The sequence below is a fragment of the Cherax quadricarinatus genome, chromosome 25 (genome assembly GCF_038502225.1).
Source record: "Cherax quadricarinatus isolate ZL_2023a chromosome 25, ASM3850222v1, whole genome shotgun sequence".
Taxonomy (NCBI): domain Eukaryota; kingdom Metazoa; phylum Arthropoda; class Malacostraca; order Decapoda; family Parastacidae; genus Cherax; species Cherax quadricarinatus.
Window position 1 is genome coordinate 28,664,733 of NC_091316.1, and position 25,698 is coordinate 28,690,430.

The following is a 25,698-nucleotide window of genomic DNA, read 5'->3' on the forward strand; positions in this document are numbered from 1 at the left end:
GACAGAGCATTATGAACATTGTCTTGCTTCCCATGGGGCGGGACAAAGTGACGGGGGATCGAGTGCCGGGAAACAGTAGTTTCAACCCAATTGGCGAGTTTGGCCTATTTGACAAAAGTACACATTGCCGAATTACTAAAATGAAAATTTGTTTTTGATATAAAACTGTGAAAATAGGTCTGAGCAAAACGAAAAAAAAAATATCACCAATTTTAAGTAACACTAAAAAAATGTATTATTTTATGATGTATATAGCAGAATTTGGCGAAAAATCATTTCCTTATTTTAAGGGAGATTACTTGAGATTTCTAAGTTAATTTTGGTCCAAAAATTATAAATCTGTATATTGTTGTCTACGAGAAATTTGATATGAATTTCTCTAAAAGAATTATTTCGGAAAGTTGATTTCTTAACGGGGTTCGGCCTATTCGGTAAGTTTGGGTCACACATGGAGAAGATCCAGGCCAGGACCGTCCTGGCGAACCTACTTGAAACTCTGTATGATAGAAGTGATCAAGATCCCTAAAAAATATGTCCAAGTGTTTGCTCACGTGACTTTCTAAACCAGTTTGTCTGTATGCATTACCAAGGTCCGTACCAAAAGTGGTACTAACTTAGGTGTAGTTCCTGAAGTTTTGATTAGTATATAATTTCTCTTTTAAGAGAGGATATTTGCCCTGATGGAAGTTTATTTTAATCCCTTAATGACTGTAGTGTACTTGATAGGTTTTAAACTCCATTAGCTAACCATCTAAACAGCTTGCGCAAGTCTAGCGCAAGCTGGACTCCAAGATATTGGTCCAGTGTGGGTAGATTGGTAAAACACTGCGTACCTTGTTCCAAGGTTCGTAGGTTCGAGTCAACTTCAGCCAGAGATCAGTGTATATATATATATATATATATATATATATATATATATATATATATATATATATATATATATAAAATATTATATTAGTACATGCTATAAAATTTTAGGAATAATGGCAGTGAAACCTAATAGTGTCTCGGTAGCCGCATAGAGTAGTAGCTTCAGGAGTCGCAGTTTGCCCAGGTCTGCATATAGTCTGTTAGAGCACAGGGTGTGCATTGTGTGTTATTCCATAAATATGATCACTGTTAAACTTGGTTAAGTGTCAGTTCCTTGCGTTCCTGAAGGTTAAAGTTGTTGATATACGGCTCCAGGGCATTTCTGAGACTCTTATGCTGCAGGTAGATCAAAAGACGTCAATAATTTTAGGCCAGTTGAAGGTGTTATTTTTAGTTTTTGACCTGTCTGGGATGACTGAACGGTAACACTTGAGGGAGTTTATCTGTACCTCTTCTTCATCTTGAGAATTTGGAGATTCATTGAGGTATAGTTGATTGGGTTTCTGTGATGAGGATGATACTTTCCGAAATAAATCTAGTTTTCAAGCTAAGTGGAAAACATAGTTCAGGTAGGACAGCAGATACTTAAGGCATTCTGATAATGATCAGTTACAGGAGATACTTTCTTGATTCCTGAAGAACATAAAATGTTCACTCACCTTTGGACTTGGGTGCGAGCATATGGAAGTGGACAGAAGCACCACCGGCGCTCTCACCAAAGACAGTGACTTTGGTCTTGTCTCCACCAAAGTTGTGAATGTTCCGCTGCACCCACTGCAGCGCCAGCGTCTGATCCTTCAGCCCGAAATTGCCGGGGATCACCGAGTCTTCAGTTGACAGGAAACCTGAGTTGAAATAAACAAGTTTTTTCTTTAATTATTGCTATTTGAAAGCCTGAAATAATTAGGTGGTGTGATATATTTTTAAAGTTGCCAGGAATTAGTTTTCTCTCGACAAGAAACCCGGACTAAAGAGAAAAACATAACAGTATGTGAGTCGTATATTGTGTGTGTGCACGTGACATTACAACATGATAATAATAAAATCAAATTAAGCACTGTTCCCGACAGAGTAATAGTACATCAGGGGAGGAATGTGGAAAAGCCGGACTGTGCAAAGTTGGTGAGGAATTACAGGGCAGAATATGAGTGAGGGTGTAGTGAATAATGCAAAAGGAAAATTTAAATTACAAATGGGGCTATAAGTTAGTTTTTGTGAAAAAGTCAAAGGTAGAGTCTGTATCAAAGGTAGGAATTTCAACAATAATGTTAGGTAGAGTAAGTTTGCTGGGACGGCAGAGACGACACAAATGATTTCTGCGTGTCCGCAGAATGGACGGACAATCTAATAAGATTTGGTAAATTGGCAATGCATGAGTGAGGCGCATGTAGCCAAGAAGGGAGAATACAGTCCTTCAGGCAATAAGGAAAAGATGGCCAGGAACCTAAATGTGGCTTGGCAGAAAGAAATTTGTTGTAAGCCAATTTGGACTAAGGAACACTTTGTGGGAAACTGGGAGATCATGAACAGAGACCGAGTGCTGACTCTCCTTGTCCCTTACCCCGAGCATAAACGTATCTATGGAACCAGGAAAAACCTTACTTTTTATTTTTAGTTGATATGTGGCATAACCAAAGTTGAATGAAAAGAACGACGGGATGAACAGAGTCGAATTTCTGGATTGCCTAAAATGCACTGTGGGAGTCCGAAACAACTATGACTAACGATACAGTTTGTGTGGCTGCAGTGAGAACTGTTCTTGACACAGCTGCGAAAACACTGTCCAAGACCCGTGAATGATCTCGCATGACTGTCAGGTAGCAATGCTTATCCCCGTGGCCTGGTGGCTAGAGCTTTCACCTTACACGGCGAGGGTCTGGGTTCAATTCCAAGCGAGGGTAGAAACATTGGGCGTGTTTCTTTACACCGGTTGTCTGTTTATCCATCAATAAAATGGAAACCTGGTAATTAGCCGACTGGTGTAGGTCGCATCCTGGGGCAAAACTGACGTAATTTGCCAGAAATGCTCTGCATAACAAACGACCTTTTATATAGTAGTACGTCACTGATGTCAGCCATGCCTGTATACCTTGTACATGTACTTGTAGTAAATAAATATACTATTATAATTATTCTTATTCTTATTAAACAGCAGATCTGGAACCATCAGTGTAAACTGCAATACATGCGAATGGAATTGATCTCTTATTATTATTATTATTATTACTATTATTATTATTATTATGAATTTTCTTCTTCTTATTATTATTATATTCATGTGAAGCGCTTAACCCATACGAAAGACGCAGTGTAGTGCAAGCATGAAGGTAAAGTAGGCAAGTGAGCTTTCGCTAATGGAAGTAGGGAAGAGCACACATGAATCGTCGGGACTTACCAAGGAGGGAAGTAATTTAATTAAGGGAAGCTAACAGAAAGCGAATAAAGAGAGGAAAGAGTCGTAATATATGGGACGACATTCAAACAATGGAACGTTAATAACATCTCTTTCAAACCTTTCAAACATAAATAGTGCATTAGAACTGGGCAAGAGTCTAAACGCTCTATTTATTCTTATGAGAAATTTTACCCACCTAATTGATTTTAAGGGTCAAAATATAATCGAATCAAGTCTCATATAAAATTGTGTTGATATCATGAATATTAGTTCAGGGATATATAAATTAGATTAATTTATAATTAATAGAATTTTTGAGGAATTTAATCTATGCCTGACATGACACTCATAAATAATACTTGACACGTGCCTTAGCTAAACCTTCAACATGGACACATGTGAGATATTTCAGCCTTAATTATTTGAGAAATAATGTATATACTTGGAAATTAAAAAAAAAATGTTCACAGTGGTTAACATACACCCACACACCCACACACACACACCCACACACACACACACACACACACACACACACACACACACACACACACGGGAGGGGGGGCCGAAACATGGAGAGGCAAGATGGAGGTGGTACTGGAAAACCTCATGCATCAACATATTAGGGACACTACCAGAGAAAGAAGAGGATGAAATAGTAGGGCTCGAACTCATCATCAAAGTAAAAGGACACAAGTGCAACTAATGTGACATTTTACTGTAGCAACATTTCGCGCTCCAGGAGCTCTGTCAAGCCATTACACAACTAATGTGACATTTTATTGTGGCAACGTTTCACTCTCCAGGAGCTTTGTCAAGTTGTAATGGCTTAACAAAGCTCCTGGAGAGCGACACGTTCCCACAATAAAATGCCACATTAGTTGCACTTGTGTCCTTTTACTTTACGTATTGTCGGTAATTCTACCAAAATATATACAACTCATTCACCTTGAGTAGTGAGGAGGTCAACATAAGATTCAAAGAAGTATTCACAGAGGAGACAGGAGAGATTGAAGAAAGACGAAAAGGTGGAGTACACTATTAAGTGTTTTAAAGAATACATACAAACGAGGAGGAGGTGAAGAGGCTGCTAAGCAAGCTAGATACCTCAAAGGCGATGGAGCCAGATAACATCTTATGGGTCCTGAGAGAGGGGGCAGAATTGTTATGTGTACCACAATGCATCTATCGAAACAGGGTGACTACCTGAGGCATGAAAGACAGTAAAGGTAGTCTCAGTTATTAAAAAAAATGAGACAGACACGAAGTACTAAACTACAGACCAGTGTCACTGATATGTAGAGTATGCAAAGTCATTGAGAAGATTACCTAGAGAAAAGTGGTGGAGCACATAGAAAAGAATGAACTAATCAACGATAACCAACACGGTTTTAGGGACGGGAAATTCTGTGTCACGAACCTGCATATCTACTGGAGAATTGAGACACTTATGCAACTTATGGGAATCTTTACTGAAGAAACGTTTCGCCACACAGTGGCTTCATCAGTTCTGTACAAAGCAGGAAAGTATAAGGAGAGAACGAGTCTGAGGTAATCAGTCCCTCAGCCTTGAGTCGATGTGTTCAGTCCATCAATCATGTAGAAAGTACAGCACAGGGCCGTAGCAGTGGCTTATATACTGTAGTGAGGTGAGGCGAAGCAGGAGGAGGCAGGGTCATAGTGGAACCATCCACTAGTCTAAGTAGGTTTTCGTCCAAAGATTGGACACGTTTCGAAGAATTCTTTGTAACATGACCCCATGATGATGCAGTGTCTGACAGTTGTGATGAACGGTTTTGAAAACCCACAAGTTAAGAATTGAGACACTTACGAAACATATGGGAATCTTTACTGAAGAAATGTTTCTTCAATAAAGACTCCCATACGTTGCATAAGTGTCTCAGTTCTTCAACTTGTCGGTTTTCAAAACCATTCATCACAAACCTATTGGAGTTCTATGACAGGGTGACGGCAGGAAGACAAGAGAGAGAGAGGGGTGGGTAGACTGCAAGAAGGCGTTTGAGAGAGTACCAAACAAGAGATTAGTACAAAAGCTGAAGTACAAGGCAGGTATAACAGGGAAGGCACTGCAGTGGATCAGGAAATACCTGTCGGGAACGTATCTGCGAGTCATGCTACATGACGAGGTGTCACACTTGACGCCTTTGATGAACGGGATTCCACAGGGGCAAGTCCTAGGACCGGAGCAGTTCCTAGTATATGCGAATGACATGACAGAAAGATTAGACTCACAAGTGTCCCTGTTTGCATTTGATGTGAAATTAATGAGAAGAATTCAATCACATGAGAACCAGGCAGAACTACGAATTAAGCTGGACAGGCTGCAGGCCTGGTCCAGAAAGTGGCTTCTGTAATTCAGCCCCACCAAATGCAAAGCCATGAAGATTGGGGAAGGGCAAAGAAGACAGTGTAGAGGGCCAGAGATTACAAACGTCACTCAAGGAAAAGAATCTAGGAGTGAGTATAACACCGGGCACATCTATTGAGGAGCATATCAACCAAATAAATGTTTCAGCACATGGGCGCCTAGAAAACCTAGGAATAGCATTTCGACATCTCAATAAGGAATCGTTCAGGACCCTGTACACCGTGTATTTCAGGACCATATTGGAATATGCAGCACCAGTTTACAACCCACACCTAGCCAAACAAGTAGGGAAATTAGAGAAAGTGCAAAGGTTTCCAGCAAAACTAGTCCCGGAGCTAATGGGCGTGTCCTACGAGGAGAGGTTAAGGAAAATCGACCTGACGACATTGAAGGAGAGGAGAGAGAGTGAGGATATAATAACGACATATAAATATACTGAGAGGAATCGACAAGGTGAACAGGGACAGGATGTTCAAGAGATGGGACACAGCAATAAGAGGATCACAATTGGAAGTTAAAGACTCAAATGAATCAAAGGAATTTTACTAAGTTGTCAGGAAGTGGAATAGTCTGGAAAGTGATGAAGAGGAGGCAGGATCTATACACAGCTTTAAGAAGAGATATGATAAAGCACATGGAGCAGGGAGAGTGACCTAGTAGTGACTAGTGAAGAGGCGGGGTCAGGACCTGTGACTTGACTCCTGCATCCACAACAAGATGAGTACACAGATACACAGACATATACAGACACACACACACACACAGACACACACACACACACACACACACACACACACACACACACACACACACACACACACACACAGCAGAAGCTAGGATACAGAGTTTAGAAGAGGAATTGAAAAATATGAAACAGCCTAAAGAACTAAAGAACATTTTGGGATTGACAACAGAGACTGCTACCTCAGCCACAAATAAGGGGACTGTAGGGAAAGAAGGAGCACAACTGCATGGAGAAGCTCTATCAGAGGAGACTGTAGCAAATGAAAGAGCTAAGCTTTATGTGGAGACCCTAACAGACAACAACAGAGCCCAAGGAAAGCCGAGAAGGGAAAATGACAGTCCACTGAGCCCAAGTACATTAGCCAGTGAAACTGATGAAAGGAAAGCTGCAGTGGAGGAAACCAAATTAAATGAGGGGACACACAGGGATATGCAGTGGGAGAATGAAAGGGTGAGGTCAGTCTTTTTGTATGGGCTCCAGGAAGTCGAAGGAGAAACATATGAAGCAAGAAAACAAGGGAAAAAAACAGCAATTGAAAGCATCATGAAAGCAATAGGAGAAGACGATATGACCCAGCTGGAAATTTTTCGGAGAATAGGTTTGTAAAGAAAAGAACCCGGCCAGTGAGAGTGACCTTCAAGGCAGAAGCGACTCGGACCAGGATCCTGCAGGAGAAAGCACGATTAAGGGACATGACGGCATATAGGAAGGTGTATCTCGACCGCGACAGAACACAAGAAGAAAGGCAGAAACAGAGAGATGGTACAAAGGCGAAAGGAGGAAAGAGAGGGGATGGAGAAGACAGACAGGAGATCCCAGACCCAGGAAGAAGATCAAATACAGCCTCCCTCACAACTTCTTATAGAAGCCTCCCAACCAGGTCAACCCCAGTGCAACCACACACTCTAAATCAAAACACCCATGCCACATCCAATGCCCCCACCCACTACATTACAAACTCCACCCCCACAGCAACAACCCATAGTTCCTTACCAGGTCTCCCACTTCCCCAACCCCAATATACCTCCCAGACCACAGTCTTAGAAAAGAAGTTGAAGGTGTGGTATACAAATGCAGATGGAATAACAAACAAGTATGAAGAGTGGCACGAAAGAATCAAAGAGACATCCCCAGACATAATAGCACTCACAGAAACAAAACTCACCAGAATAATAACAGATTCAATCTTTCCATCCGGATATCAAATCCTCAGGAAAGACAGAGGGAGGAGAGGGGGAGGAGGAGTTGCACTGCTCATTAAAAACCAGTGGGGTTTTGAGAAAATGGAAGGAATGGATGGCACGGGCGAAAGGGACTACTTAGTAGGAACAATCCAGTCTGAGGGACATAAGGTGATAATTGCAGTAATGTACAACCCACCACAGAACTGCAGCAGGCCAAGAGAAGAATACGATGAGAGCAACAGAGCAATGATCGACACACTAGCCGAGGTGGCCAGGAGAGCACACATGGGGGGAGCAAAGTTACTAGTTATGGGTGATTTCAATCACAAGGAGATTGACTGGGAAAACCTGGAGCCCCATGGGGGTCCCGAAACATGGAGAGCGAAGATGATGGATGTGGTACTGGAAAACCTCATGCATCAACATGTTAGAGACACTACCAGAGAGAGAGGAGAGGCTGAACCAGCAAAGTTGGACCTTGTATTCACCATGAGTAGTTCGGACATCGAGAGTATCATGTATGAAAGGCCCCTGGGAGCTAGTGATCATGTGGTTCTGTGCTTCGACTACATAGTTGAGCTCCAAGTGGAGAGAGTAGCAGGAATAGGCTGGGAAAAACCAAACTACAAAAGGGGGAACTACTCAGGCATGAGGAACTTCCTTCAAGACATTCAGTGGGAGAGGGAACTGACAGGAAAACCAGTACAAGAAATGATGGACTATGTAGCAACAAAATGCAAGGAGGCAGAGGAGAGGTTTGTTCCCAAGGGAAACAGAAATAATGGGAAGAACATAACGAGTCCTTGGTTCACCCAAAGGTGTAGGGAGGCAAAAACTAGGTGTACTAGAGAATGGAAAAGGTACAGAAGACAGAGAACTCAGGAAAATAAAGAAATCAGCCGAAGAGCCAGAAACGAATATGCACAGATAAGAAGGGAGATGTTGCAAGTGTATGGTGTAGGAGGTAGGTTACTGAAAGCAGTGAAGAGTTTTTACGAGGATAGTGAGGCTCAAGTTAGAGTATGTAGGAAAGAGGGAAATTTTTTCCCAGTAAAAGTAGGCCTTAGACAAGGATGTGTGATGTCACCGTGGTTGTTTAATATATTTATAGATGGGGTTGTAAGAGAAGTAAATGCGAGGGTCTTGGCAAGAGGCGTGGAGTTAAAAGATAAAGAATCACACACAAAGTGGGAGTTGTCACAGCTGCTCTTTGCCGATGACACTGTGCTCTTGGGAGATTCTGAAGAGAAGTTGCAGAGATTGGTGGATGAATTTGGTAGGGTGTGCAAAAGAAGAAAATTAAAGGTGAATACAGGAAAGAGTAAGGTTATGAGGATAACAAAAAGATTAGGTGATGAAAGATTGAATATCAGATTGGAGGGAGAGAGTATGGAGGAGGTGAACGTATTCAGATATTTGGGAGTGGACGTGTCAGCGGATGGGTCTATGAAAGATGAGGTGAATCATAGAATTGATGAGGGAAAAAGAGTGAGTGGTGCACTTAGGAGTCTGTGGAGACAAAGAACTTTGTCCTTGGAGGCAAAGAGGGGAATGTATGAGAGTATAGTTTTACCAACGCTCTTATATGGGTGTGAAGCGTGGGTGATGAATGTTGCAGCGAGGAGAAGGCTGGAGGCAGTGGAGATGTCATGTCTGAGGGCAATGTGTGGTGTGAATATAATGCAGAGAATTCGTAGTTTGGAAGTTAGGAGGAGGTGCGGGATTACCAAAACTGTTGTCCAGAGGGCTGAGGAAGGGTTGTTGAGGTGGTTCGGACATGTAGAGAGAATGGAGCGAAACAGAATGACTTCAAGAGTGTATCAGTCTGTAGTGGAAGGAAGGCGGGGTAGGGGTCGGCCTAGGAAGGGTTGGAGGGAGGGGGTAAAGGAGGTTTTGTGTGCGAGGGGCTTGGACTTCCAGCAGGCATGCGTGAGCGTGTTTGATAGGAGTGAATGGAGACAAATGGTTTTTAATACTTGACGTGCTGTTGGAGTGTGAGCAAAGTAACATTTATGAAGGGATTCAGGGAAACCGGCAGGCCGGACTTGAGTCCTGGAGATGGGAAGTACAGTGCCTGCACTCTGAAGGAGGGGTGTTAATGTTGCAGTTTAAAAACTGTAGTGTAAAGCACCCTTCTGGCAAGACAGTGATGGAGTGAATGATGGTGAAAGTTTTTCTTTTTCGGGCCACCCTGCCTTGGTGGGAATCGGCCGGTGTGATAATAAAAAAAAAAAAAAAAGAAGGGAGGCTCAGAGACAATATGAAAATGACATAGCATCGAAAGTAAAGACTGACCCGAAGCTGTTGTACAGCCACATCAGGAGGAAAACAATAGTCAAGGACCAGGTAATCAGACTGAGGAAGAGTGATGGGGAATTCACAAGAAACGACCAAGAGGTTTTTCAGGAGCTCAACACAAGATTTAAAGAGGTATTTACAGTGGAAACCAATAGGACTCCAAGAAATATAACCAAGGAGGAGGTGAAGAAGCTGCTATGCGAACTTGACACCTCAAAGGCGGTGGGACCAGACATCTCTCCATGGGTCCTTAAAGAGGGAGCAGAGATATTGTGTGAGCCATTAACAAAGATCTTCAACACATCATTTGAAACTGGGCAACTCCCTGAGGTATGGAAAATGGCAAATGTAGTCCCAATTTTTAAAAAGGGAGACAGACATGAGGCACTAAACTACAGACCTGTATCACTAACGTGTATAGTATGCAAGGTCATGGAGAAGATCATCAGGAGGAGAGTGGTGGGGCACCTGGAAAGAAACAAGTGTATAATTGACAACCAGCACGGTTTCAGGGAAGGAAAATCCTGTGTCACAAACCTACTAGAGTTTTATGACAAGGTGACAGAAATAAGACAAGAGAGAGAGGGGTGGATCGACTGCATATTTTTGGACTGCAAGAAGGCCTTCGACACAGTTCCTCACAAGAGGTTACTGCAAAAGCTAGAGGACCACGCACACATAACAGGAAAGGCACTGCAATGGATCAGAGAATATCTGACAGGGAGGCAACAACGAGTCATGGTACGCGACGAGGTGTCAGAGTGGGCGCCTGTGACAAGCGGGGTTCCACAGGGGTCATTCCTAGGACCTGTGCTGTTCTTGGTATATGTGAACGACATAACGGAAGGGATAGACTCAGAAGTGTCCTTGTTTGCAGATGTGAAGTTAATGAGAAGAATCAAATCGGACGAGGATCAGGCAGGACTACAAAGAGACCTGGACAGGCTACAAGCCTGGTCCAGCAACTGGCTCCATGAATTTAACCCTGCCAAATGCAAAGTCATGAAGATTGTGGAAGGGCAAAGAAGACCGCATACACAATATAGTTTAGATGGCCAAAGACTGCAAACCTCACTCAAGGAAAAAGATCTGGGGGTGAGTATAACACCGAGCATATCTCCTGAGGCGCACATCAAACAGATAACTGCTGCAGCATACGGGCGCCTGGCAAACCTACGGATAGCGTTCCGATACCTCAGTAAGGATTCGTTTAAGACTCTGTATACCATCTACGTCAGGCCCATACTGGAGTATGCAGCACCAGTTTGGAATCCATACCTAGTCAAGCACGTCAAGAAATTAGAGAAAGTGCAAAGGTTTGCAACAAGACTAGTCCCAGAGCTACGGGGATTGTCCTATGCAGAAAGGTTGAGGGAAATCGGCCTGACGACACTGGAGGACAGGAGGGTCAGGGGAGACATGATAACGACATATAAAATACTGCGCGGAATAGACGAGGTGGACAAAGACGGGATGTTCCAGAGATGGGACACAGACACAAGAGGTCACAAATGGAAGTTGAAGACTCAGATGAATCAAAGGGATGTTAGGAAGTATTTCTTCAGTCATAGAGTAGTCAGGCCATGGAATAGCCTAGAAAGTGATGTAGTGGAGGCAGGAACCATACATAGTTTTAAGGCGAGGTATGATAGAGCTCATGGGGCAGGGAGAGAGAGGACCTAGTAGCAATCAGCGAAGAGGCGGGGCCAGGAGCTGTGACTCGACCCCTGCAACCACAAATAGGTGAGTACAAATAGGTGAGTACACACACACACACACACACACACACACACACACACTTGGCAAGAAAGCGTTTGACACAGTTCCACACAAGAGATTGGTGCAAAAACTGGAGGACCAAGCAGGGATAACAGGGAAGGCACTACAATGGATCAGGGAATACTTGTCAGGAAGACAGCAGCGAGTCATGGTACGTGGCGAGGTGTCAGAGTGGGCACCTGTGACCAGCGGGGTCCCGCAGGGGTCAGTCCTAGGACCAGTGCTGTTTCTGGTATTTGTGAACGACATGACGGAAGGAATAGACTCTGAGGTGTCCCTGTTTGCAGATGACGTGAAGTTGATGAGAAGAATACACTCGATCGAAGACCAGGCAGAACTACAAAGGGATCTGGACAGGCTGCAGACCTGGTCCAGCAATTGGCTCCTGGAGTTCAATCCCACCAAGTGCAAAGTCATGAAGATTGGGGAAGGGCAAAGAAGGCCGCAGACGGAGTACAGTCTAGGGGGTCAGAGACTACAAACCTCACTCAAGGAAAAAGATCTTGGGGTGAGTATAACACCAGGCACATCTCCTGAAGAGCACATCAACCAAATAACTGCTGCAGCATATGGGCGCCTAGCAAACCTCAGAACAGCATTCCGACATCTTAATAAGGAATCGTTCAGGACCCTGTACACCGTATACGTTAGGCCCATATTGGAGTATGCGGCACCAGTTTTGAACCCACACCTAGCCAAGCACGTAAAGAAACTAGAGAAAGTGCAAAGATTTGCAACAAGACTAGTCCCAGAGCTAAGAGGTATGTCCTACGAGGAGAGGTTAAGGGAAATCAACCTGACGACACTGGAGGACAGGAGAGATAGGGGGGACATGATAACGACATACAAAATACTGAGGGGAATTGACAAGGTGGACAAAGACAGGATGTTCCAGAGATTGGACACAGTAACAAGGGGACACAGTTGGAAGCTAAAGACACAGATGAATCACAGGGATGTTAGGAAGTATTTCTTCAGCCACAGAGTAGTCAGTAAGTGGAATAGTTTGGGAAGCGATGTAGTGGAGGCAGGATCCATACATAGCTTTAAGCAGAGGTATGATAAAGCTCACGGCTCGGGGAGAGTGACCTAGTAGCGATCAGTGAAGAGGCGGGGCCAGAAGCTCGGACTCGACCCCCGCAACCTCAACTAGGTGAGTACAACTAGGTGAGTACACACACGCGCGCGCGCGCGCGGTGTAGGGACGTAAAAACTAAGTGCACTAGAGAATGGTAAAAGAACAGAAGACAAAGGACCCAGCAAAATAAACAGATAAGTCGAAGGGCCAGAAACGAGTATGCACAAATAATGAGGGAGGCCAGCGACAGTACGAGAAAAATAGCATCGAATGTCAAGTCTGTTCCTAAGCTGTTGTATAGCCACATCAGGAGGAGGACAACAGTCAAGGACCAGGTAATTAGGCTGAGGAAAGAAGGTGGGGAGTTAACATGAAATGATCAAGAAGTATGTGAGGAGCTCAACACGAGATATAAGGATGTACAGTGGAGACAGAAAGAACTCAGTGAAGACAGAACAGAGGGGTAAACCTGCAAGGGATATACCAAAAAGTGTTTGATGAAATACACACAACCGAGGTGAAGAAGCTGCTAAGTGACCTTGATACCTCAAAGGCGGTGGGACCGGACATCTCTCCGTGGGTTCTTAAGAGGCAGTGGAGACGCCGTATGTGCCACTGACCATAATTTTCAACACTTCCATTGAAACTGGGCAACTACCTGAGGCATGGAAGACGGTAAATGTAGTCTCCATTTTTAACAAATGAGACAGAAACGAGGCACTAAACTATAGACCAGTGTCACTGAAATGTGAAGTTTCCAAAATCATGGAGAAGATTATCAGGAGAGTGGTGGAGCACCTGGAACGGAACAAGATTATAAACGAAAGCCAACACGGATTCATGGAAGGCAAATCCTCTTTCACAAACCTGCTGGTGTTTTATGACAAGGTAACAGAAGTAAGCCACAACAGAAAGAGGTGGTAGACTGCATTTTCTTGGTCTGCAAGAAGGCCTTTGACACAGTTCCTCACAAGAGATTAGTGCAGAAGCTAGAGGATCAAGCATGTATTACAGGAAGGGCACTGCAATGGATCAGACAATACCTGACAGGGAGGCAACAACGAGTCATGGTACGAGATGAGGTATTATAGTGGGCGCCTGTGACGAGCGGGGTTAAAAAGAGGTCAGTCCTAGGACCAGTGCTATTTTTGGTATATGTAAATGACATGATAGAAGGGATAGACTCAGAAGTGCCCCCTGTTCGCAAATGATGTGAAGTTAATGAGGAGAATTAAATCAGACGAAGATCAGGAAGAACTAAGTTGATCCTATGTATCAGAAATCTTTCCTGTGAGGATAGACTTAGGGCCCTGAATTTGCACTCTCTAGAAAGGCGTAGAATTACGGGGGATATGACTGAGGTGTATAAATGGAAAACAGGAATAAATAAAGGGGATGTAAATAGCGCGCTAAAAATATCCAACGAAGACAGGACTCGCAGCAATGATTCTAAGCTGGAAAAACTCAGATTTAGGAAGGATTTAGAAAAGCACTGGTTTGGTATTAAAATTGTGGATGAGTGGAAAAAACTCCCGAGCACCGTCATAGAAGCTAAAACGTTGTGTAGTTTTAAAAATAAGTTAGATAAATACATGAGTTGGTGTGGGTAGGTGTGAGCTGGGCCTGACTAGCATGTGCACATCTCCGGAAGCGCACATCAACTATATAACTGCTACAGTATATGGGCGCCTAGTAAACCTGAGAATAGCGTTCCGATACCTCAGAAACGAATCGTTTTAGACTCTGTGCACCTTGTACGTCAGGCTCATACTGGATTATGCAGCAGCAATTTGGAACCCACACCTGGACAAGCACGTCAAGAAATTAGAGAAAGTGCAAAGATTTGCAACACACTTAAACAAAACGAAGGCAGCTTCGTCATCTCTGAAGTCTTAGCGAGAACTCTCCTGAAAACAGTAAACCCTGCCATCACAGTCTCTCCTGCTAATACTACACAAGCACATTACAGAGGAGGAACACTGAAACAGACTTTCTCTTATCCAACCTTCAGCAGAAATATTTCTCTAACGCATTTTTATGCTACTCAAGTAATAGCGTTTATAACCTTTTACTCATGTGCTAGTTGAGCGTTCTACCATATTGTATTACTACTACAGCTAATATTATTACTACTACTACCTCTAGTATTCACCTCACTCTGAACTAATACAAGCCCTCTGCGTCCATGTATTGTTTGTAACGTCTTGATAAAACTCTTGGAGAGCGGAACGTTGCCACAAAATGTCACATTAGTTGCATTTGTGTCCTTTTCCGTAATATATAAGGTGGACAGAGACAGGATATTCCAGAGAGGGGACACGGAAACACGGGGTCACAACTGGAAGCTGAAGACTCAGACGAGTCACAGGGACGTTTGGAAGTATTTCTTCAGTCAAAGATTCGTCAGGAAGTGGAATAGCATAGCAAGTGAAGTGGAGGCAGGAACCATACATAGTTTTAAGAAGAGGTATGACAAAGCTCAGGAAGCAGAGAGGGAGAGGACCTAGTAGCGATCAGTGAAGAGGCGGGGCCAGGAGCTGAGTCTCGACCCCTGCAACCACAATTAGGTGAGTACAATTAGGTGAGTACACACACACACACACACACACACACCGTATCAGTCAGTGAAGAGGCGGGTCCAAGAGCTACGACTCGATCCCTGCAACCACAAATAGGTGAGTACAAATAGGTTAGTACACAGTAGCGGCAAGTGAAGAGGCGGGGCCAGGAGCTGCGACTCGACCTCTGCAACTACAACTAGGTGAGTACACACACATAGTAAGACACGAGAATGAAGGGTAGGTAGATTGCATATTCTTGGAGTGTTAGAAGGCGTTCGGCACAGTTCCTCACAAGAGATTAGTGCAAAAGCTAGAGGTTCAAGCATGTATAACAGGAAGGGCACTGCAATGGTTCAGAGAATATCTGACAGTGGCAACAACGAGTCATGTACTTGACGAGGTATCACAGTGGGTGCCTGTGACGAGCGGGGTTCTCCAGGGTCGTCCTAAGACCAGTGCTATTTCTGGTATATGTGAATGACATGACGAATGGGATAGACTCAGAAGTGTCCCTGTTTGCAGATGATGTGAAGCTTACGAGGAGAATTAAATCAGAAGACCTGGGAGGACTACAAAGAGAACTGAACAGGCTAGAAGTTTGGTCCAGCAATTGGATCCTCGACAGAGCATAGTCTCGGTAGCCAAAGACTGCAAACCTTACTCAAGGAAAAGGATTTTGGGGTGAGCATAATACCAAGCACATCTTCTGAAGCAGTCATCAACCAGATAATTGCTGCAGCATGGGTTCAGTATCTCTGTACAAATGTGTTCTCCAGTCTGCAACAAACACAAGGAGGATTTAGTCTGTATGTGTACTAACAACACCAATTGCACCGCATACAATTTAAAAGGAGCCAGGAGGCACACACCCCTTACAACATATCATAGAAGCTATGGTAGTTATGACAACACCCCAAGTGATTTTTTAGTGGTAGGACACGAAGAAAGAAATTGGAAAGAGATAACCAAAATAGTCCACCACCTTGGAACCTTGTTAGACTGGAGGCACAGCCAGTGGCCCCTCCGGACTCGCAACTAATGATGCCACCAACAAAATCCCCCCAGCAAACTTGCAACACAACTTCATTTTTATTTGCTAATATACAGGGCCTTAAGCCATCCACCAACAACAAAATACCTTTCATTAGTGGACTTCTAGGGGAGTTAAATGTACTGTTTGCAGCCTTCACAGAGACCCATGCAAAAGATTACTTTGAGAGTGAAATATGGATACCTGGATACAACCTTTTCAGATGTGACAGAAAGAACAGGCAACAAGGAGGATTTAGTCTGTATGTCAAAGAGTCGCTCATTTGTACAGAGATACTGAACACCACAAATGATGTAGTTAAAGTTCTGACAATAAAAATCGAAAACCAAAACTTAGTCATTGTACTTGTATATAAGCCACCATATGCAACCCCCCAACAGTTTAAAGAACAACTATCAAAAATTGACTCCTGTCTGCAAAACTTTCCAGCCGTATCCCCAAACATCTTGCTCCTTGGTGACTTCAATCTAAGACATACAAAATGGAAGAATGTAGCAAATAATGTTGTAGCAGAAATAATCCCTGGAGGCAGCTCAGATGAAAAGTCACACACACAGGAGTTGTTGAATTTCTGCAACAAACACACCCTAAGTCATCAGATACTGGAGCCAACAAGACTGGAGAACACACTAGACCTTATTTTCACAAATAATGAGGACCAGGAAAGAAACATAATATAAAAAAACAACAAATTCTGATCACAATCTAATCGAAGTCCAGACTTACATGCACAGGAGTCCTGACCAGCAAAACGCATACAGCTATGAGGGCACCTTTAACAAATTCAACTTCAACAACAAGGCCATCATCTGGGATCAGGTAACGTATGCCCTAAATGAGATATGTTGGGAAGATATCTGAAATTACATGCACCCAAACAAATGCCTTGAAAAGATCAAGCTCCTGGTAGCAGAAGTATGTTCAAGCCATATTCTTCCAAGAAAATAGAAAAGAAGTAAACTGGAGAGAGAGATGCTCCCTCTACAGGAGAAGGAGAATCATTGAGCTCCTTAAGAATGCCAGATTATCTGATACACGGAAGGAAGTACTAACCAGGGAAGTGGAAAGCAATGAGTAAAAGTTAAAGAACTCATACAGGATCCAGTAGAGACAAGAGGACCTAAAAGCAATTAGTGAAATTGAAAGAAATTCGAAATACTTCTTTTCATATACCAAAAACAAGGCAAAACCCATTTCTAATATAGAGCCCCCTGCTCAGACAAGACGGATCCTACACAGACGACAACAAAGAAATGAGTGAGATACTGAAATCTCAATATGACTGTGTTCAGCGAGCCACTAATCACTCTAAAGATAGACAATCCAAACACTTTCTTCATGAATGAGCCTCAAAACCCAGCCAATGTATGCCAAATTTCTGACATAACCCTAACTCCACTAGACTTTGAGAAAGCCATCGACGACATGCCCATGCACTCAGCCCCAGGCTCAGACTCGTTGAACTCTGTGTTCATTAAGAACTGCAAGGAACCTCTCTCCCGGGCCCTAAGTATGCTATGGAGAAGGAGTTTAGACACAGGCGAGATTCCACAGTCACTGAAAACAACGGATATAACCCCACTCCATAAAGGTGGCAGCAAAGCAGTAGCTAAGAACTATAGACCAAAAGCTTTAACGTCCCATGTCATAAAAATCTTTGAAAGAGTTCTGAGAAGCAGGATAGCAAACCACCTGGACTCCTAAAAATTGCACAACTCAGGGCAAAATGGTTTCAGAGCAGGTCGCTCCTGCCTTTCACAATTGCTAGACACTATGATACGGTCCTAGATTCACTGGAAAACAAACAGAATGCAGATGTAGTATACACAGATTTTACAAAGGCCTTTGACAAGTGCGACCATGGTGTAATAGCACACAAAATGCGTGCTAAAGGGATAACTGGAAAAGTAGGCAGATGGATCTTCAACTTTCTAACCAACCGCACACAAAGAGTAGTGGTAAACAGAGTTAAATCGGATGCTGCCATAATGAAGAGCGCTGTCCTACAAGGCACAGTAAATTTTTACAGATGAATCTCCAGCTAGCGTGGCCGTGACGAACTCTAGCTCAAGTCCCCTCAAAGCCGTCAACATGACTCACGAAATCGTAATGACACGATTGCAAACAAGCCATATTACGGGCGGGGATAGAACCCGCTATCAGAGAGTCTCAAAACTCCAGACGTTCGCGTTAGCCACTGGACCAGCTAGCCACAATGCGATTCGTCCAACTAGGTATATTTCTACACCATAGGAAGGTTAGCATAGGCACAGACGCATCTCCAGCTAACGTGGCCGTGACGAACTCTAGCTCAAGTCCCCTCAAAGCCGTCAACACGACTCACTTGCATTTGTGGTCACAGTGCCTGTGCTAACCTTCCTATGGTGTAGAAATATACCTAGTTGGACGAATCTTATTGTGGCTAGCTGGTCCAGTGGCTAACGCGACGGTCTGGAGTTTTGAGAGACTGATCGCGGGATGTATCCACGCCCGTGGTATGGTTTGTTTGCAATCGTGTCATTCCGATTTCATGAGTCATGTTGACGGCTTTGAGGAGACTTGAGGTAGAGTTCGTCACGGCCACGCTAACTGGAGATTCGTCTGTAAAAACCTGCATTTGTGGTCACAGTGGTGCCTATGCTAAGGCACAGTACTGGCACTTATCCTGTTCCTTACTCTCATATCAGACATAGACAGAGATGTAAACCACAGCACTGTATCATCCTTCGCAGACGATACTAGGATCTGCATAAGAGTGTCATTCATTGAGGACACAGCAGAGCTCCAAGAAAATATAAACCAAGTTTTCCAATGGGCAACAGAGAACAATATAATGTTCAATGAAGACAAATTCCAACTACTCCGTTATGGAAAACTAGTGGAAATAATAACTAGGGCTGAGTATACTACAAGCTCCAATCACACAATAGAACGGGAAAGTAGTGTAAAGGACCTGGGTGTGGTAATGTCAGAAGACCTCACCTTCAAGAATCACAACAGTGCCACTATCACATCAGCGAGGAAACTGATAGGATGGATAATGAGAACATTCAAGACAAGAGAGGCTAAGCCAATGATCCTTTTTAAATCACTTGTTCTCTCTAGGCTGGAATACTGCTGTACATTAAATTAACATCCCCATTCAAGACAGGTGAAATTGCAGATCTAGAGAATGTACAGAGAACCTTTACTGTACTTATAAGTTCCATCAAACACCTTAACTGCTGGGAGCGCCTGGAAGCACTTGACTTGTACTCACTGGAGTGCAGGCGAGAGAGATATATCATAATCTACACCTGGAAGATCTGGAAGGGCTGGTACCTAATATGCAAACAGAAATCACTCCATACGAAAGCAAAAGACTTGGCAGGCGATTCAACATACCCCCAGTGAAAAGTAGGGGCGTCACTGGTACACTAAGAGAAAATGCAATAAGTGTCCGGGGCTCAAGATTGTTCAACAGCCTTTCACCGGCATTAAAGGGCATTACCAGTAGAACCCTGGTTGTCTTCAAGAGAGAGCTGGACAGATACCTAAAGTCAGTGACGGATCAGCCGGGCTGTGGTTCGTACTTTGGATTACGTGCGGCCAGCAGTAACAGCCTCGTTGATCAGGCCCTGATTCACCGGGAGGCCTGGTCGTGGACCGGGCCGCGGGGGCGTTGATCCCCTGAATTTCCTCCAGGTAGACTCCAGGTAGGTAGAACATACGGTGGTGTGGATAACTCTGGGCTAATTTCATGCTAGTCATTCATTTGTTCATTCATTGCAAAATACCCCTACACTAAGAGAAAATAGTTTAAGTGTTCGGGGCCCAAGACTGTTCAACAGCCTCCCACCATGCATAAGGGGAATTACCAATATGCCCCTGGCTGCCTTCTAGCGGGAGCTGGACAGATACTTAAAGTTGGTGCCGGATCAGCATGGCTGTGGTTCGTACGTTGGACTGCCTGTGGCCAGTAGTAATAGCCTGGCTGATCAGGCCCTGGTCCATTGGGAGGCCTCGTCGTGGACCGGGCCGCGGGGGCTCTGATCCCCGGAATACCCTCGTATAAACAAAAATACGTACATGCTTAATTATCAAACGTATACATCTGCACACATGTATATGCAAGAGTAGAAAAATAAATGTATTCGTGAATGTGCACATTCATTCATCTGTTCATACATACCACAAATACATATACAAATTATATACAGTGTTAGTCACGGCATCATGCCAGGTGAGTGCCCTGGCATAATGCAGTGACGATAATCAAAGGCATACCATACAGGGGGGTCTTTTTCGTCAGTACATTATGCCGGGTAGGAGCCGTTAACATGACGTCTCGCCCTGCTTCCACACTCCACAGTGATTCCTCAGTGCTCACTTGGCTGTCGTGGTGAGAGGAAGTACTGCACTTCTGTTTCTCATCTGCCCTCTCTTTCGTCCAATTTTCCCTTTGGTTTTGGGGCTATACATGTTTTATTATGGGTAAAAGGAAGTCTTTAACACCTGAAATTATAGCTCAAATCATAGGGCTTCACGAAGCTGGGCACCAGACGAAAGATATAGTGGAGAATGTTGGGGTGTGTGATCGTTCAGTGAGGAACTGAGTGCAGCATTTCAAGGCTGGTGGCGGTGTCGAGTTACCATCCGCCAAACCTTGGCCTGGCCCCTCGAAGACATCTGTTCATATATTAACTGTGTTAAGGAGCAGTGAGAGAATACACCTAAGATAACTCCTAGATAATTGAAAGAAAAGAACCCACTTCTTCTTTTAGAGGTGTCTGCAAGAACTGTTAACAGATGTGTGTCAGAACTGGGCTACAGCAGTCACCGCCAGGCTCAGAAACCTATCTTCTCCATGTCACTGAAGAAACCTAGGCTGGATTATGCAAAGAAATATCTTCGCTAGATTCCTCAACAGTTATGAAGCAACATTCACTGTCACCTGTAACCATGGGCGACATGTGTACCAGCCCAGATGTAGTGGCCCGCTAGACCCACACTACACCTTGGGGACCACCAAACACCCAGAAACGCTCATGGTTTGGGGGTGTTTCGGTGCTCAGAGTGTTTGCGAACTCATTGTGCTTCCAAAAACCAGTATATGAACCAGAATAATTACCTGGAGTTATTGTGTGAGAATTTACCGGAGGCATTTGACAAGTGTGGGGCTACTGCTTTTATGCAGGACTGTGCACAGTATCATATTGCCAAATCTGTAGTTCAGTGGCTTAAGGACTGTGGATGAGGTTCATTAATAACTGGCCAGGCAATTCCCCAGACCTAAACCCTACTGAGAACCTCTGGTCATTAGTGAAACGAAGTTTACTGGGAAAGGATATCAGTTTCATCCCGTGGCTGGAGGCTGCTCTACATGAGGCATGGAATAATATACCTCCACAAACCCTCAAGAATTTGTGTGAAAGTCTTCCTATACCGTTGAGGGACGTGATTAAGTGTAAAGGACACAGCACCAAGTATTATAATCTTTCATGGTAAGTGTTTGTGTTTTGTTACGTGTGTAGGGGAAGGGCGGCATAATGCCGTGACTAGCACTGTATGAACTAGTTATATACATATATGTATATTCATTTGTATATATAAACATCTGTACATGCATATGCATAAAAAATTACATATGTAAATACACAAATACACATATGCATACATATGCACACAAACACATACACAAATGTTCTGTTGATCCCCGGAATAACCTCCAGGTAGACCATCACCCTTAAAGTTTTGAGGTGGTCAGTCCCTCAGTCTGGAGAAGAGCATTGTTCCATAGTATGAAACAATATGGAGATGAAGTGACAGGATGGAGCTTTTTATAGCGCCAAGAGGTGAGACGTAGGCCACTAGGAGAGGTAAGAACTCTCACCTCTTGGCGCTATAAAAAGCTCCATCCTGTCACTTCATCTCCATATTGTTTCATACTATGGAACAATGCTCTTCTCCAGACTGAGGGACTGACCACCTCAAAACTTTAAGGGTGATGGACTGATTACATCGTCTTCAAGTATCTTCTGCTTCTATCAACTTTTCTGTACTTGACTGAAGAAGCCTACTGTGTAGGCGAAACGTTTCATAATAAAGATACCTAACTGTTGCATATGTGTCTTACCTAACAACCTGTCGGTATTTTATACCATTTTAATGTTCAATCTGTCAGACACTGCAACACAAGGGTATCTTGGTACAGACCTGCAATCAACTTCGACAACTTCCACTAGTGAGAGCGGCTGGATTTGAGAGGGACCTAACCTCTCAGCATCTGAGTTGTTGAATACTGTTTAGCTTCGCGCAGCGATGATCTTGTCTTCTTTTTTTCTTCTTCTTCCTCTTTTTCCAATTGTTTAATTTTATTTTGCTCATAAGTCTAAAACGCCTCATACAATCATCAAATTTTCAACACTTTTGTCAGGTAACGAGGACATAATTTCTTGGAACAATTAGCACATGACTTTCAGACTGCTGCATGAACACAAATACCCCCGTAGGGGTAATCATGCCATCAACGCTTGCGACGTTAGATAAGATAAGATAAGATAAGATTTCGTTCGGATTTTTAACCCCGGAGGGTTAGCCACCCAGGATAACCCAAGAAAGTCAGTGCGTCATCGAGGACTGTCTAACTTATTTCCATTGGGGTCCTTAATCTTGTCCCCCAGGATGCGACCCACACCAGTCGACTAACACCCAGGTACCTATTTGCTGCTAGGTGAACAGGACAACAGGTGTAAGGAAACGTGTCGAAATGTTTCCACCCGCCGGGAATCGAACCCGGGCCCTCCGTGTGTGAAGCGGGAGCTTTAGCCACCAGGCCACCGGGCCACTACGTTAAGGTCAACTGAACCTAACAAGGAATTCTTGAAACAGCTATAATTTATTTGATACCAACTATTAAAATGTGGGAACTGACATGCTGTCAAGAGCCATTGCATATAATGTCCATAGCTCAAATAATTAAGATGTTACCTACAATTTGGTTCCGCTTCCCTATTCCCCTGAACCACTGACCTTACTTTTTACCTATCCTCTGACCTTTCCTAAACCTAACTTCATTGTGCTCACTTGCCTTATAAAAAGGTTTATCTGTGTGTTTTCCCATGATTTATAAAATCTAGTCCTTGGTGAAACAAGGTAAAAAGATAAATCATACCAAAGGCAGGGATTGAACTCGTGGCGAGTGAGTCGCAAACTCCAGGCCAACGCCTAAGGTAAAATGGTGCTTTCTTGGTGCATAGTATTTTTCTTTCCATCTGTAGACTTACGTCACCGTTCTATCTAAAAGCTTGTCGATTTTAATTTCACATTTGCTAAATTATAATCGCAATATCAAGAGTTTGTATATTAAGGAAATATTTGCTGGGAGTTTTAACCCGGTGGGTTAACCACCCAGGATAACCCAAGAAAGTAAGTGCCTGATTCCACAGGGTTACTTCAATTTTGTCCCACAGGATGCGACCCACACCAGTCACCTGACACCCGGGTACCTACTTAGGTGAACAGGGACATCAGTTGCAAGGAAACATGCCCAGCATTTCCACCCTTGCCGAGGACTGAACCACGGACCCTCAGTGTGTGAGGCAAATGCGTTGCTTACCAAGCCACGGGATACCTTCAACAAAAGTATTTTGGAGTATGTCTGAATCAGATATGTACAATGATAAATAAAAACTACGCTGTAACTTAGTAACTTTGTACTTAGATGAAAAATGTTTTATAACTTAATTTTGTTGTATTGGTACATACAATATCTCTTAACAATGACAAAGCTACAAATCTCAAATGGTTTTCACATTAAAATATAATCAGTAGATATTGATTTCATAACGGTAACTAAATTTCATAATCTTGGAGTGCCGATAAAAGAAAACCTGTTCTTGGCCCAAGGACTACACCACAGTATAAGAGTACTCACCCATAACACCCAGCCTGTACTGGATCACCACCAGCACAACGTCATGGTTAAGGAAAACGAATGGCAGGTACTCCTGAGCTGCCCCAGAGTAGAAGGCTCCCCCGTGAATCCATACCATCACTGGAAGCTCCGACTTCGGGGTCTTATTCTGAAGAATTGGATGTTTTTGTGAGATTTGTAAAGGGTTTGCAAAGAAAATTAGAAGCAAAATTTAATTTTAGAGTATAAGGAAATATTAACTTGAACTGAAGAGTACATGCTTATATTAGAGGATTACGTAAGGAGTAAAAGGAAGGGTCACATTACGGTGTGAATGAAAGGGTGAAGGGTTACATTAGGATTTGATGTGAAGGGTAAAGGGCTATATTAACTGCTGAATGATAGTGTAGGTAGAGGTACAGATGTTAAATAAAATATTACATCACGAATATTAGATATTATATTGATGGTTTAGCTTTAAACCCGTAATGGTCATACAACAGAGACTTGAAGGAATGGGAATAAAAGTAAATGTATGTATAAATTTATAGAAATGAGTATGACAAGGAGAAATGGTGATACAATATTGATCTGAGTTCCTTTTAAGAGAAAAAGTTGCTAACGTTATTGTTAATTCGCTCTCCTGCTCACTAATTTTCAATAAGAGACACACAAAGGTCTCGGCTCTGAAACAGGTTATCACACATCATTAATCTCAAACTCTGTCCTAAGCGATATGATAAGCCAATAGATAACAAATGTTATCAATCAGATTATATGCTCAACACAGACAAGGTTTTGAGATTCTTCAACTCTAGAATATTTTCAGTCTTGAGATTTATGCAATATTTGACATTTTATAAGTTTTGAGAAACTGATGGACATAAAGTAACTAGACTTTTTAACAAGTTATATGTATTTAACTTAATTTCTCTACATTCAATAAATAAGCTTAGATCCTTGCTAACAGGAAACCTTTTTCTAATTCCTTCCAAGGCAATACAATGCAGAGCATTAAACAACTGTCAGAATTAAGGACATAGTTTCAGGCCTTTTAAGACACCACTCACAACTGCATTAAATTAAGAGTATAACGAATTCATTATGACTCACAGCAGGAGTGAAAACGTTGAGGTAAAGGCAGTCCTCAGAACCATTGATATTCTCCGGAAGCATCCTATGTCCAAGGGTAATGAGCCTGAAGGGTACTTGAAGACAAGGTTCGGGCATCTTCGACCCGTCTTTTATACCCTCCCATGGCTCACCTGGCACTGGGTCCTGCAGAATGGAAAGATTTAGGTACAGTAATTACGAAAAGTAGATAATTGGATTCATATAATTATGTCCTGATAGACAACACAAATACTATCACAATAATTTTAAAGTTTATAAAAGGTAGCTTGCCTTCAATTTTCTTATCATATTTCAACTTAAAAAAAAAAATTAATTATATA

The 25,698-nt window shown here is 43.1% G+C and overlaps 1 protein-coding gene across 3 annotated transcripts in view; it reads right to left on the reverse strand.

Moving 5' to 3' along the window:
• Nucleotides 1-25,698, reverse strand: part of LOC128689984 (venom carboxylesterase-6) — a 190,215-nt gene that overhangs the window by 127,006 nt on the left and 37,511 nt on the right. For all 3 annotated transcript variants that reach the window (XR_011392418.1, XM_070088676.1, XM_070088677.1), the window contains 3 exons: nucleotides 25,358-25,522; nucleotides 24,266-24,413; nucleotides 1,530-1,715 (listed from right to left, as the gene is read on the reverse strand). Coding sequence is in view for 2 of the 3 variants with exons in the window: in XM_070088676.1 (XP_069944777.1) it covers nucleotides 1,530-1,715; nucleotides 24,266-24,413; nucleotides 25,358-25,522 (499 nt within the window). In the remaining variant the exon portion in view is untranslated. The remainder of the gene's footprint in view (nucleotides 1-1,529; nucleotides 1,716-24,265; nucleotides 24,414-25,357; nucleotides 25,523-25,698) is intronic.